General features: G+C 33.2%; 2 protein-coding genes across 2 annotated transcripts; one reads left to right on the forward strand and one right to left on the reverse strand.

Moving 5' to 3' along the window:
• Nucleotides 1–6,289: 6,289 nt before the first annotated feature.
• Nucleotides 6,290–8,174, reverse strand: LOC132054622 (uncharacterized). Its single transcript, XM_059446597.1, has one exon. It carries the CDS (start codon nucleotides 8,001–8,003, stop codon nucleotides 6,594–6,596), a length of 1,410 nt encoding a protein of 469 aa, XP_059302580.1. The 5' UTR covers nucleotides 8,004–8,174; the 3' UTR covers nucleotides 6,290–6,593.
• Nucleotides 8,175–9,312: 1,138 nt separating this feature from the next.
• Nucleotides 9,313–13,242, forward strand: LOC132052438 (uncharacterized). The gene is made up of 3 exons (XM_059443971.1): nucleotides 9,313–9,842; nucleotides 10,470–10,627; nucleotides 12,976–13,242. Exons 1-3 carry the CDS (start codon nucleotides 9,689–9,691, stop codon nucleotides 13,081–13,083), a joined length of 420 nt encoding a protein of 139 aa, XP_059299954.1. The 5' UTR covers nucleotides 9,313–9,688; the 3' UTR covers nucleotides 13,084–13,242.
• The last annotated feature ends 1,443 nt before the right edge of the window (nucleotides 13,243–14,685 follow it).

Below are 14,685 nucleotides of genomic sequence, written 5' to 3' on the forward strand. Positions count from 1 at the left end.
GGAGTTGTGTTTGGCCATAGTTTTTGAAATTGTAGTTTTTGATGAAATATAGTTGTAAAAAAGTGAAAAAATTTGAAAAACAAGTTTTCGGAGTTTTTGAAATTTCGGAATACAACTTCAAGTTATATTCGGAATTCTTATGGCCAAGTGCTGAAAAGTGAAAAAAAGTGGGAAAAAAATTCGGAATAAAGTGAATAATTCTTATGGCCACACGCCTACTTAATGATGAGTACTCAGTTGGCGGGTCGGTGAATTGGGATTTAAAAGCGGGTGAGTTTATTTTTTAAAATTAGATAATAAATGTAACCAATCATAGTAAGACACATGGCTTTTTTAAATAGGAAAAAAATTATTAAATTTAGAGTGTTAGTTTGAGAGGTATTCTTGAGTTAAGAAAAAGGTTGTGGGTATTTTTAATCCAATAGATGGATGAAAGGGTTGTAAGCCATTTCTCATAAATTAGGGATCTTTTAATAAATCTCTTATTAGCTAGAATTGGCAAGTGAAAAAATAATATTTCTTTAGTAGTATACTGAATGAGTAAAAGAGAATCAAGGAGAAATGAATTTTTGGCCTTTTACAATTTTTTTTTTTAATTTTATGATCTTTTTATAAGAGATCTTCATTTTTTATACAGATCCGAAAAAACATTTTTATTTTTTCTATTTAAATTATAAGAAATTATAAGAGGCTAAGAGATCATATTTTCTCGAAATTATCATAAATTTTGCTAAATTTGTGGTCTTTAAATTTTGCCCCTCATATTTGCTTTTTTAAATAGGAAATACATAAAGTCATTAAAATAAAAAAATAATTTCGCAAGGATCGGGGAGAGTATGATCCGCATACAATCTTTAAGAAAAAAGTTATGCCGGATCAGATTTTTAATTTTTCCTAAGACATAGTTTAGTTATGCTCTTACAAAGAATTTTAGTTGTAACAAAATTTCTCATAAATTTTCCTTAATGCATAGACTTTGCCTTATAAGGATATTTTAATAAATCTCTTATTAGCTAGAATTGGCAAGTAAAAATAAATATATATATATATATATATATATATATATATATATATAAGAAAGTCCGAGTAAAAGACAACTAAAAGTCCTGCTGAGGAGAATATATATATATTTTTTTTTAACTTTTTCAAGGGAAACTTTTAGTAATGCCTACAAAAAAAAACATAACTAAAAGATTATGATAACAAAAGTTTTTATAAGGCAAAATTTAATCAAACTTCATTTTTGAAGGAATTATCGTTAGACCCGGCATACTTAAAAATAAGGCATAAGATCCCAAGATAACTTTGAACAAAAAAAATATTTTTTTATTTTTTTTCAAATTTTTTGATCGATAAGGGTTCGAAGAACCATGGGTTTTAGCCGAAGGGCAAAATTTAAAGATTATTAACTGAGGCACTAAATTATTAACTGAGGCCATATTATATACGGGATACCAAGGGCAAACTTGAACCTTTTCCCCCTATTTTTTACCCCCTTTTTCTCTCTCGAAAAAGATATGTAAAAAATTAGAAATTAATCAAAGAATCTGGGCACCCTTCCCCTCCGTATTAGTTTACTTGCTATAGTTTGTACTCCGATTAAACTATTTTATCTTTTGTCAGCAATCTGACTTTCTTCTGAAAAAATCTTTTTTAAATATTAGCCTTATGTTTTTTATACTTAAAAGAAAAAGACGATTAACATTTATTCGAATGACGGATTTGTTCGTACAACAAACTCAGTTTTTATTAAACACAAATATCGATGCAGGAACAAAGAAAGTTAATGTAAGATTCCCACTAACCCAAAATCTTACGACACACCTTACCTTTCTAAGATTACCCCTAAACTTATTTAAAACTTAATAATTACAAAAACTGTCTGTCCCTTTTTTAATTTTTTTCATACATGTTAATTTTTTTAAAAAAAAAAATTTAAAAATTAAATTTTCATTAAAAAAAATGAGTTTTAAAACCCGTTTTTTTTTTTTAATTTGAAAATTTGATTTTTTTTAAACCCATTTAAAAAAAAAAAAACTAAAAACATGGATTAAAAAATTGAATTTTCTTTTAAAAAAATGATTTTTAAAACCCTTTTTTTTACAAAAAAATTAAAAATTTGTTTTTTTTTTAAAACCCGTTTTTGAAAAAGAAAAAAAAAAACGAAAAATGATTTTTTTTTTAAATATATGGAAAAATGGATTTGTTAAAAATATGGAAAACTTGATTATTTTTTTAAAATGTCTTTAAAAATCTTGATTTTCATGATTTCATTTTCTTAGTACACTTTTATTTTTCAAATAAAACCCGGAAAAGTGTTTTTTTGCCAAAATGTGAAAAAAAACTGAATTTTTATTAAATTTTGAAAAAATTAATTATTTTCTTAACATGTGGAAAACCCATTTTTTAAAACTAAATGTGGAAGACTAGATTTATTTTCAAATTTTAAGAAAATGCGATTTTTAAGAAAAAAAAAATTAAGTTTTCCCTTTTTTATTGTGAAACACACTCCTGCCACATCGGCGTTTAGGGGGTAATTATTCCATTTTAAATAAGTTTAGGGGGTAATAGGGCTTGGTAAGGTGTGTCGTAGATAAAAGATTCCCAAACATACAATTTGATTTTGAAAGTCAAAAATGTCTGTCCCTCATTGCTGGTTTAATGAATTAAAATACCACTACTTGCCCTTTATCTTTCGGTGCATTCTCCCTGCAGTAATTATTTCTCGTTATTCTTGTGAGAGAAAAAGAAAAAAAAAAGACAAGTAAAAAGATTGTGTCTCGGTCGTTTGGCATGCGAGATGAGACAAGAATATTTCATCGGTTGAGATATCTCATGAGATTATTTTATCTCACCTTCTAAATCGGATAGTAAATTTCGCACCTTCTAAATCGGATAGTAAATTTCGCACCTTCTAAATCGGATAGTAAATTTCGCCATTTAATACATGGTGTGATAAAATAATTCCGAAATTATTTAATACCTCAAACCAAACAAGAGATAAAGTTAATTTTATCTCGAAATTATTATCCTTATCATACATACCAAACAATCCCTTAAACCTCAAAAAGAGGTGCAAGAAGACCGTAAAGAGACATATTAAAGTGTGTTTGCCTTTGCCAGGGTGCAATGGGGAGAAATTTAGTAACGTTTCTTAATCAGGAATCTTGTTGTTACTATCGACCTATTTTTATATTTATACAATTTTAGAACGGATCAAACACTTTAATCATAAGAATCATAAATTAAAGTTAAAATACATGTTATTAAATTATAGTTAAATGATAAAATGGTGGGGGCGCGATTTTATCGCTTGCACTTTTTTTTTTTTTTTTAATTTGGGGGTAAATTTTAAATACAGGTGAAAAAGAATCATAAGCTAATATTATCCACATTAGACCGTTTAGAAATAAAGATAGTTTCGCCAACTTTTCTTTTAACTACCTTTTCTTGCTTTTCTTATGTTGGAGTCAGTGTTTAAATGGGTGTTCGAAGTGAAAATAATTTGCAACTACTTATAAACTTTTCTTCAAATTTAGTTAAATTAAGCTTTTTCCAATTATCATTTAAATATACGCTCAGTCGAACACGACAAATTAAACTGTGACTAAAATATACATTCAAACTAGTATTTCAACTTAATTTTTTTTCAGACTAGTTCTTATTGTCGTCGTGGTCTTCTTCTTCTTCTTCCCTTTTACAGGAAGCAAGTGTAGCTATGGAAAGGTAAAAGGAAGAAGATGGTAGTGAATCTTTGGGGGAATGGAGATTAATAAATTACTAGAACAGTAAAATAAAATGTATTTTTCATCTAAGTATATGTGAATTCCAAGACCCTTAAATGTAAGTTATGAATGAGTGTACTAGTGTCTCCTCCATATAGAGTGGCTCTTAATTTTCTCTAATTGTGGGGTCTTCACTAAATTTTTACAAATATTTTTTTTAATTTACCAAAAGTAAGGTCATGTCCAAAAAGCAAACAATTAGCCAATCTCAACTGTAATCAATGAACAAATATGATATTTCTTATTAACTAATCGCAATGTAACAATCTATTTTGTTCCTTCGAACAAACCAAATGACACCTCTTTCCCCGTGGCCCTTGGGGCTTCGTCTCAATGGGTAATTCAGCCTTGCAGTTTATGTGAAGAAAATGTAACTCTAAAAGTGCCATGGCTTTAATTTTGCTGTTGTATATCTAATTTGCAGAACTAACTAAAAACTAGTGAGACAAGTAATTTCAAGTAAATAAGGTTAAGTATATCATGGATTCAAGATTTTAAGTACTCGATATTCATTTATAATGATCAGGGGCGTATGTAGCCTTAAAGGCGGGGGTTCAATTAAACCCCAAACTTTCGACGCGGAGCATAAATTTATGTTTAAAATTTTATTAAAATTACAATAAGTAGTAGACATGAACTCATAACTTATAAAATATAATGGGTTCAACTAAGAATTTTAAAAGGTTGAACCCATAAAGTTTAAATTCTGGATCCGCCTCTAATAATGATTGCATTCAAGTATTCCATCTATACTTCCATTTTTTATTGTCCACATCAATGAACTTAATTATTAGTAGTCACAATAACATAGCAAAAATATTACCATCGATTTTTCACTTATAATGCCATCTCTTCAAAGATGTCCTATCATTTAATGCACGTCTTTTTTAGCTCAAGGAGATCGTTGAATTGTGCTAAATTAATTTAATTGCACGACTGTAATAACATAGCATAGTATAGTTATAAAATTGTTGTTTCTTGATGGTGATAAGCACCTTTGTGAATAGTACAAGCCAAAATGATAGGAAGGGCTTTGGTGGAAGTGGTCAAGACTTCCTTTTTGAAACTGTTACAGCTTTTAATGATATGTCATGATCATCTTTCATTCTACAAAAACTTATCAAGAAGAAGAAAAGGACGTGAAAAGATTTCATTAGACAAGCTCACAAAGATACAGATTCTATTAGCCATGAAAGTCTCATCTTTTATTTAGTCCACTTTTTTTAAATGGCAGCCCATTGCAATTCACAGGTTTTTTGCTACTTTAATGCCAATTAAAAGAAAGAAGATATGACAGTGATGAAAATCATCTTTATCTCCATAAGCTAAAATAGTATGGTAAATTAAAGTAAGCAAATAATTAAAAAGAACAAATGGAAGACGACCTAATCTTCGCACAATATCCGCAACAACAACAACATAACCAGTGCAATCCCGCAAAGTGGTGTCTAGGGAGGGTAAAGCTAGAGTGCCCAGAGATTTACCCCCACCGTGGAGGTAGAGAGGCTGTTTCCAATAGACCCTCGACTCAAAGAAAAGCAAACCTCAGCAGCTTCACACATCTGTAGAAATAAAAAGAAATCGAATGTTTCTTCACCCTAGACTGGGTTTGTGTTCAATTTAGGACTAAAAGGGTAGTGTGTACGTGTGGTTGGACTTGGACCTTATCAATTACTAGAATCCAGGCAGTTGGTGATCCAACATTATCATTCCTCACCTCCATATAGTCTGTAATGAACTTCTGTTTAGCCAAGGAAGTGGAGCAATTAACAGACACAGAAGAAAAAAAACAAGAGCATTTTTCATATCCCAATCAAATGAAAGACACTATGAACTACTGTCAAAGAGGGAAAAAAATGTGAAATAACTGTCAAAATTCTACGAGTTCACAAACTTCGAAAGGTCCGTCTTGCCAAAGAAACAGCCTCTCTGGATAGTCGAGTGAGAATGTTGATACACTAACAACAGGCTATTTTGGTTTGGCAATGTAGCAACAGCTTTGAGATCAGGTATGACATAACAAGTTTCTCCAAAAGTGCCCTCAAGGAGGAACAGCAACCAAAGGTGGATTTTCAACCGCAAGTCGAAGCAAATAAAGATAGGAGTATCTTTTTATCATGAAAAAGAAATGCACCAATTACAACAATTACCATCTGAGGCTACTGACTTGATGATGCAACACAGGGAACAACAAAAACGGAAGAAGAAACTAATTATAAACTTAACCCTTGATCAAGAGCACGGGCTATATAGTCAATGACCTTAACGTTGTTACTACCAATCACCTATGGCAAACAGATATTTGACTTTTGTTTTTTCACTAAGAGAAATTTATGTAAGGCCATTTCTCCCTGAGTCCTGAAGCAAATGTTTAATTTCAGTTTGCTTATGAACTTCACAGCTTCCATCATTTACATCTTCAACTTTATCAAAAGTAAGGAGATGATAGATAACATAATACATGCCAAGAAAATGGAGTAAAAGGAAGAATATGGATACGTTTAGCAAATATATTGAAATATATTCATTTATCAATTCACTCTCTATCTACATAATAGCAACAATGTTAATAATCGTAAAAATAAGCCAGCTACAAAATAAAAGTTGCAACACCTAATACTATAATTTCGGAAGCGACAAATGTGAATTGATGCCGCGAGGTAACAAGGTGCATAACCTGCAGCACTAGTTCATCACCTTAAATCAACTTAACTAACATTTTCTAATTGTTAAGCGAAGCATACAAAAATCACATGATATTCCCTCACCCCTGTTAGCATAAAGAATCCATTCCTAATTAGCTAAATCTCAGTGGCTTGGTAAAAGAATCGTCTTTGGAAATGATGTTGTCCCATTATTGGATGCTCCTTGTATATTAAGGATTGTGGTAACCAGGTTGTAAATCTGAACATTCTCAAAAGATGGGACTTTGCGGCCCCTAGCAAACTTAGGACCATGGGCAATGAAAATGGACCTCATTGAGAAGAATGCATTGTCATAACCATGAGATCCACCACATTCTTTACTTTTTGAGCTCTTCTGTTCGACCTTAAATGCTTCATCAATCAATCCAATGATGGGTGGGATTCGATTACTCGCAGAATAATGCAGCCGATCAGGCAGCTCCTCCTTTAGATAGACTTTCAAATATTTCCCATTCTGAACCTTCCCTGACTTTAAGCCCTCATTCATCTTGGTAACGACATCCTTGGCGGAGTAACTTGGTGGTGGACGAATGGAAAGCAATGGACTATATGACTGTATCCAATCCTTTGAAATTTCAATCCACGGAGCCAAATCCTCCAGAAAGATCAACTTGTTATCGCAAGTGCCAACCATACCATGATCCCCAACCATTATAATGTTAACATCCTCAAAAACCCCTCTTTCTTCTAAACCTTTGATCAACTTCCCAATCATCCCATCAACTCTTTCAATGGCTTCAGTGATTTGAGGATCATCTGGCCCAACCTTATGACCCTGATGATCAGGGTCTCCAAAATAGAGTGTCATAAACGAAGGAATTTCATCACTTGGCAAATCAAAGTAGTTCAAGACAGTATCAACTCTTTCTTCAAACGGGACGGAACCATTATACCTCTTACAAAAAAATTGTGGACAAGTCCAACCTCCTTTATTCACTTCAGATCCAGGCCAGAAATAAGTAGCAGCCTTAAGACCATGATTAACCAAAGTCTCCCAAAGTGGCTCACCTAGCCACCACTTAGGATCATAACTCTTCATATTGAAAGCCTCGCCAGGACTGTTGGGATCAAGAAAATAATTGTTTACAATACCATGATATTCAGGGTATAAACCAGTAACAATGGCATAATGATTAGGAAAAGTCAAAGTTGGGAACACAGGAATTAAACCTAGTTCGGCTTCCGTCCCATTCTTGATCAATCTATTCATATTTGGAGTATCTGTCTTGTATTGATATCCGAAGCGAAACCCATCTGAGGAAATCAAGAGAACAACTGGATGTTTGAGTTTCTTGAATGGTCGTGATACATCATGATGTGAAGAAGAGGAGGACAAGAAGAGGAAACCAAAGGCAATAACTAGACAAGTTACAAGAATTAGAACTGTGAAAATTACCCATATTTGTGGATGGGGTTTTGGAGGAGTAGATTGGGAAGAATCTGTGTCAAAAGAAAGCAAGGAAGTGTCTTCGTCCTCCTTTGTGGGTACAGCTATAGGCTCAGAATTCATCATCCAACACAAAAGAAAAGGTATTACTATGTTACAGGAAAATGGGATCAAATTATCAGTTAGTTGAAATGTTAGTTAGCTTTGCCATGTCAGCAGTTAGTTACAAAGTTGCAGGTAAGGACATAGCACTCAATATAAATAGGACATTGATGTATATATTACAGAATTCTGAAATTCAATAACAGTTAAACTCATTTTGTTCTTCTTCTTCTTCCACTAGTACTAGTAAATTAAACTCTTATTGAATTTGTGAAATATTTTTTTAATATTTGAATAATAAAAACATTAAATCTGTTTTAGTCCTAATATTCAAATGAACTAAATTTTATGCTTTAAAGCATTTTATTATTTTCGTATAGTCTTATTCTTTTTACTTTATATATATCAATCTTCCACTTGAATTTTATTTAATAATATGATCTATATAAATGGAACATCGTTTAAACATAGTTTTTAACTGTTCATTTTATTTTCGGGGGTTTAATATCTTTATGTCAATATGCGCATAAATTTTAAACACACAATCATAAGTATCTATCTAACTTCTTCTCTACCTTTCAAGTGTTACATTTTAGTTTTTTTCTCCTTTTTAAAAATCTTCGAAAAGGAAAATGCATGTAATAAGGAAAGGGGAGAAAAGCGCACATCTCTTTGAGTAAATTTTGATATTATTTGTTGGTTCGAAAAATAAAAAAGTCCTTTGAGTTTCCAGCCAAACAAATTCAATTGATTTATCTATTAAACGAATTTTAAGTTAACCATGATGGAGATATATGGAGATCTGAATTTTTCTGTTCCGATTTCACTTAAGAACCTAACAAAATATTATGGTATTTCTATATAGCCGGAAAAATTGACAAGTCATTGGAAAACTCCATTTTCAACGCATTTCAAAATTGATTAAGAAAAGACAAATTTGTTAGAAGCACTTGAATGAGACTATACACAAATTTGAGAAAGAGTGAAGGTGATTTGGAGTCAAATCCAGTCCTGAAAACGTATATCACATACAAATTTTCATGAATACAGATATCACGTATATTTTGCCTATCCCAGTCTTGAAAAGCGCATTGTACACCCACACGCGCGCCACACACACATATATCACGTATGACATCTATACCACATGATAGTTGGAAACATCCTTAGTAGCCAAATCTAATGAGCTCATTTGGACTCTACTTTATGCTATTCAGTTCTTTTAACGCTGAATACATCTTATGATTTGATTGACAGCTAAATATTCATGTGACAGTATATGCTTTGCAATTACATATGGATCATTTCTCTAACAATTGGGAAACACTTTCCTGAAAAACACAAGTTGCATACTTTGCGTTCGACGAAATTCCTCTAAGAAAATCACTATCTCCTCTTTCGTCTTTTTCTTGCCCTTCTTCTTGTGGGGTATAATTATACATTATTTATATTATGTACTCCCTCTGTCTCATTTTAATGTTTTACTCTCCTTTTTATTTGTCCAAAAAGAGTGTCATTTTTTTTTATGTAGTAAGGTGACAATTCAATTTAATTTAAGATCACCAGATTCAAAAGTGCAAACTCTTTGTTCGACCAAATTCCTCTTAGGAAATTGCTGTCTCCTTTTTCGTTTTTTTCTTGTCCTTTTCTTTTGGGGTCTAATTATAGATTGTTTACATTACATTTTTTTTAGCAATATAGTCTCAGTCATGCTTGGTGCTAGACTTTTTGGGAGAACGTTATTGGCTGCGGCGAAATCGGAGAGTTCAACTGCAGCTGCTGCTACGACTAAGGTTACTAATCCACTTGAGCAGTTCTTTGAACTTGATAGAACAGCAGATGACGATAAGCCTGTTGTTTATGGTAAAAGCCTTTCTCCCTTTCACTATGGAACTGTTTCTCTGTTTGCCTATTGGATATGTTTTATCCTTCTTACTGGTTTTTATTGCTTGTATTGCTGAAAATGCATAAGGTTAAAGTATCTTTCTTGCTATGAGAAAAAGGGTTAATTATGGTGCTGGAATGGAAACAAGAGCAATGAGAAAAGTATCAATATGGCTTAATTGGATTGTAAACTTTAAGATCATAGCATTGCAACTGTAAAATATGCTTTCATTTCAACTCTAAAATGGAGTTTTATCAATAACTTACTTGTGTAGATAGTAATCTGGTGTTTTCTGAATCTTTTTGTAAGGAAGTACAAAAGAAATTCTTTCAACAGAGATGTGAATTAGGAACGAGAAATAAAGAATAAGTTAAAACGAAACTACGGTTTATTTTGACATATTTAGTGCGTAATGGATTGAACCAAATGGAAGTATTGATGCCTATGATCAATGTTTTTTTTTTTTTTTTTTTGGGAGAAACGAAAACTATTTTCAACTGAAGGGGGTGTGCACTGCTGCCAATGATATAGTTTCTTCGCCTTAGGATTAGAGATTTTTCATGTGAGTTCTATATCTAACATGCTTAAGTTTAAAATGTAATCAGGTCGAGGTTGGAAAGCTTCTGAACTGCGTCTGAAGTCTTGGGATGATCTTCAAAAGTTATGGTACGTTCTTCTAAAGGAGAAGAACATGTTAATGACTCAAAGACAGATGCTTAATGCTCAGAACTTGAGGTTTCCTAATCCTGAGCGTATTTCCAAGGTAAAAGTTAGTTTTTTAGTTAGTCCTTTCCACAATATTTTGACAATTTTCTTCTCTACTTTGAAGTGTTTTTGTTTGTTTGGATGGTTTCACTGAAGTTGGATGAATCATGTTTCTATCTTTCCCCGGTTTGAAGCTGTGTAACATAGACTCCTATATGGTTATGTATTGTATACAGGTTAGTGTAAGTACATGTAGTTGTTGTTATTCTTTACGCAGAACAATCTGCACAAAGTGCATATACCCATGTCACACTCGTTCTATGGGTGTGCATCTAGGCAAATGAAGGGTCCACGTACATAAGTAAATATTTTGTCGTACTGGCTGTTCCCATTTAATACTAGCTTGGAATTAATAGAATTTCCGTTTACTTATAAAAAAAAAGGTGTCTTTTGTTGTACTGGCCACAAGTTGAAAAATTGTTGGCCTCCAAGCTAACATACTGTTGTAACTTGTAAGTCCCTTAAGTTGGGTTTAGTTCTGAAGGCGTGACTTCTTTTTTTGACTCGACCTCACATGTGGGTTGACATGCTTCAACAGTCAGGTAGAACTTAGTATGCAGTATGGGTGTCTTTCTTGATTTCCACAATATATTCTGTGTTAGAGATGGTATATTTCCGCACTCTGGGCAAAGCTACTTGGCAGTTCTCTTAGCTCCGGTGTCTGCACGTCATGAGAAGTCCTCTGGCTGCAGAATATGTCCACTGTAAGCATTTAGGAGAAGTGCTTTTAGAAATTTCAAAATGCCAAAATCTTTAGTTACAATATGGTGTTCTTAAGAACTCCTTATGCACATACCCTCTGCTGCACTCTCTTGCTATTTCTGGAAATAGACCTTTTTCAATCAGGTCCATTAAATACATTGGTGGCTTGAATCTTCAGGCTGTCAGGCATGGACATTAAAGGATGTCATTGTTACCTATAAAAAGCCTAGATAATTTGGGTGAAGATACAGAAGTATACATTTTCTGCATTAAGGATGGTTGACCAATATTGTCCATGGGTCAAAAAAGAAATTGCATCTTTGGAGTTGGGATGAATTGAGGCCTATTTCTTGCTGGAAAAAAATAATAAAACAATTTGGAAGATAATTGGTGCTACTACAGAAGTGGAGAAGTTCATAAATACAGAACTACTTTGCATGACTAAAGGAAAATGTTAGGTTATAGAACTAAACCAAATGACGTATTTCACTAATGCTTTCATCCGCTCAATATTAAGTATTAAAATAGAAAGTTGTAATCACAAACGTGTCACTCAATCAAAATGGCGTTATCCGCTTTAGTAATTATCCACAGTATGTATTTCGTATGCACTCACTTAAATGTCAGTCTTTGATTACTAATTTCCTGTTTTATGCAACTACATCTAAGGCATTATATCGTTTTTCAATCTATTAGTAAGCAAACTAAGCATGTTAAGCTCTGAATAAAGGTTTCATGCTTTAATGGAAGTTATAATCATTGAGCGATTAGGGTTCTTTGCTGAAGGAGCAACTTGGTTGTGTTCCAGAAGTTTTATTAGGCTCTGCGTATCTTACTGTATTGAAATCTGATGTTTGATCAGCCGATCAGGCTCTGTAATATTACAGATTGGTTGTAGGTGGACCTAATACTATTAAGAGTTTGGTTGGAACTTTTCCCCCTATATTTTTAATCCCTTTGTATACATTCCCTCCTGCTGTAAGGCAACATTACTAAATATCCTCAACTTCATATTAGTTGATTTTCAATCAGTCAAATACGCATCTAGACTTAATTTTACCTTTGCTGTCAAGTTACCACTACTTTCATCCTTTATGCCTGGGATCAGTTATGTTTCGCTCACAAGCTATCATACTTTATTGGGTTATTTGACTACAACTCATGTATTATTTACGTGCTTCCTGTATAATCTCCTTCATTTATTTATTTTTGGGTAAATAAGTATCTTCTTTTATGTTGTCAAAACACATCTACGGCCTAACAGAGAAGTATCTATTTTAAGTGCCGAATAAAGTTAACAAACTGGTTTTCTAGGATAATCGAAAAAAACAAAGCTCGGTGATCTTCTCCACCACCACCCTGCTACAGTAAGCCTACATAGCACGTAGCAAGTAGGGGAAACTCTGGAATTTCTTGTAACCATATTAACCAATTCTAATGCGTAATATGTAGATGAATGAACATTTTCTTTTCCGTTGTTGACTGAAAACTGGCTATAGTACTTTTGTCAAAATCTGAACCACGAGCAACCCATCTTGGCCCAGAGGAATTAATTAGCTGCTATTTTTGCCTTCGCACTCTCAGCTACCAGTTTCACCCTTGATTCTTTCTCATTATCATCTTTGTGATGTATGTGGTAATCAGGTTAGGAAGTCAATGTGCCGAATCAAGCACGTGCTGACTGAGAGAGCAATCGAAGAACCAGATCCAAGGAGGTCTACTGAGATGAAGAGGATGATAAATGCTTTATGATCTTCTTAACTCTCTTGATGTTAGTGGTCGTTAACTTTTTCAAACGTTTGTCCTTAATATGGTACTTGACCTTTCTTTTTTGTTAGCAACTACATGCAGGAAGGTCACTAGTTTGCCATTTTCCCCCATGCATAAATAAAGTTCAGTCAGTTTGCAGAATTGTCCTCTTAAACTTTGGCTACTCGGGAGCCCTCTTTCTATGTATCTCTGTGCATGCTATTGAAATACTACTACACTTTACAGTTGTTAGAGACAATCTCATTTAGGGGTACCTTGAAAAAGTTATTGGTGTAGACGTGTAGTTAAAGGGTGCACGCACATTTTGGAGAGCTTTGATGGCTGATATTACTCCTCCATCCAGGCTGTGCACATGTCGTTTTTCTGCTAATATTAACATTTGTCCAAACATCAGTGTTATATGCATCCACTGGGTTCACCTTCATTGTACTTGGAACAATTTACCAGTAATAAGTCTGTAGTCCTTCTCGGAGATTGTAAATCTAAAAGGACCAAGATTCAAACAGCTTTATGGATGCTTAAGTATTCTTTCTATCAGAGATGTGAAAACCAACAAGAATAGTTTGATGAGAAGTTGCCTTCATGTTGTATAAACGTGAGCTCATTAAATTCGTGGCTATTCTTGGACACATAATCTGCTGTCGACGTGTGTATTATAAAAAAACAAGGGCAAGTCCATGTGTATGAGTCAGCTTTTATAAGTTACGTAGTGCTTTTGTACAATCTTTCTGACGAAAGGGAGATTTGTTGGTACTGCCAAGATTAAAGCAACTTCTTTGGCAGCAGACTATCCCTTTGTTATAGTTTTTTCTTGCGTAGGTTGAGGGTTAGCTGCTGACATTACCCTCTCTTTTTCTCTTTCTTTTTTTGGGTTGGAGTTTGGTGTGGGGTGGGGAGGGGGGGGGTGTAGGGAGGTTTGTTGGGGACCTCGCCCCCAAGAATTACAACAAGAAAGGAGCTAATTGTGTGATAAATTTAAGTGGTATACACTGCAAGTATTTAAACGATTGGTATAGTTTAACTCACTGTAACAGGCTAAATGGTTAATCACCATTTTATTACATTATTAATTAATCTTTATATAAATTTACTTACAATTACCTGATAAATAATAGTACGATGTTTATCATTATATATATATATATATATATATATATATATATGACTTAAGCTTTTGTGTGATACCTGAGATAGGTAAGCTTAGGGATGCCACCTCGAAATGGTGTAATAGAGAAAGGATCATCGCTTTCATTCTTACGTTACCAAAATGAATTAAATCTCTTGACACAATTAATTTCATACATCATTTAAGTAATAGGAAGGAATGCAACGTGACATTGCATGTTCCATCACCCATAAACAAATAAAACGTAAAATAGCGAAAGATAGATTTAATTTGGTGAAAGAAGAAAAATGATTGTTTTCAGCTTCTTGACATCAAATCAACTTGAACATTTACTCATTCTATTCTTTTGAGTACGCGCTACATCCAACAAGCAATTCAACAAGATTTGGAAATTCATGGGAAGGGCAAGAAAAGACAACAATTTATTGAATGTGCTCCTACTACAAACATATTCTGGT

Source organism: Lycium ferocissimum, chromosome 4 (assembly GCF_029784015.1).
Source record: "Lycium ferocissimum isolate CSIRO_LF1 chromosome 4, AGI_CSIRO_Lferr_CH_V1, whole genome shotgun sequence".
Classification (NCBI taxonomy): Eukaryota; Viridiplantae; Streptophyta; class Magnoliopsida; order Solanales; family Solanaceae; genus Lycium; species Lycium ferocissimum.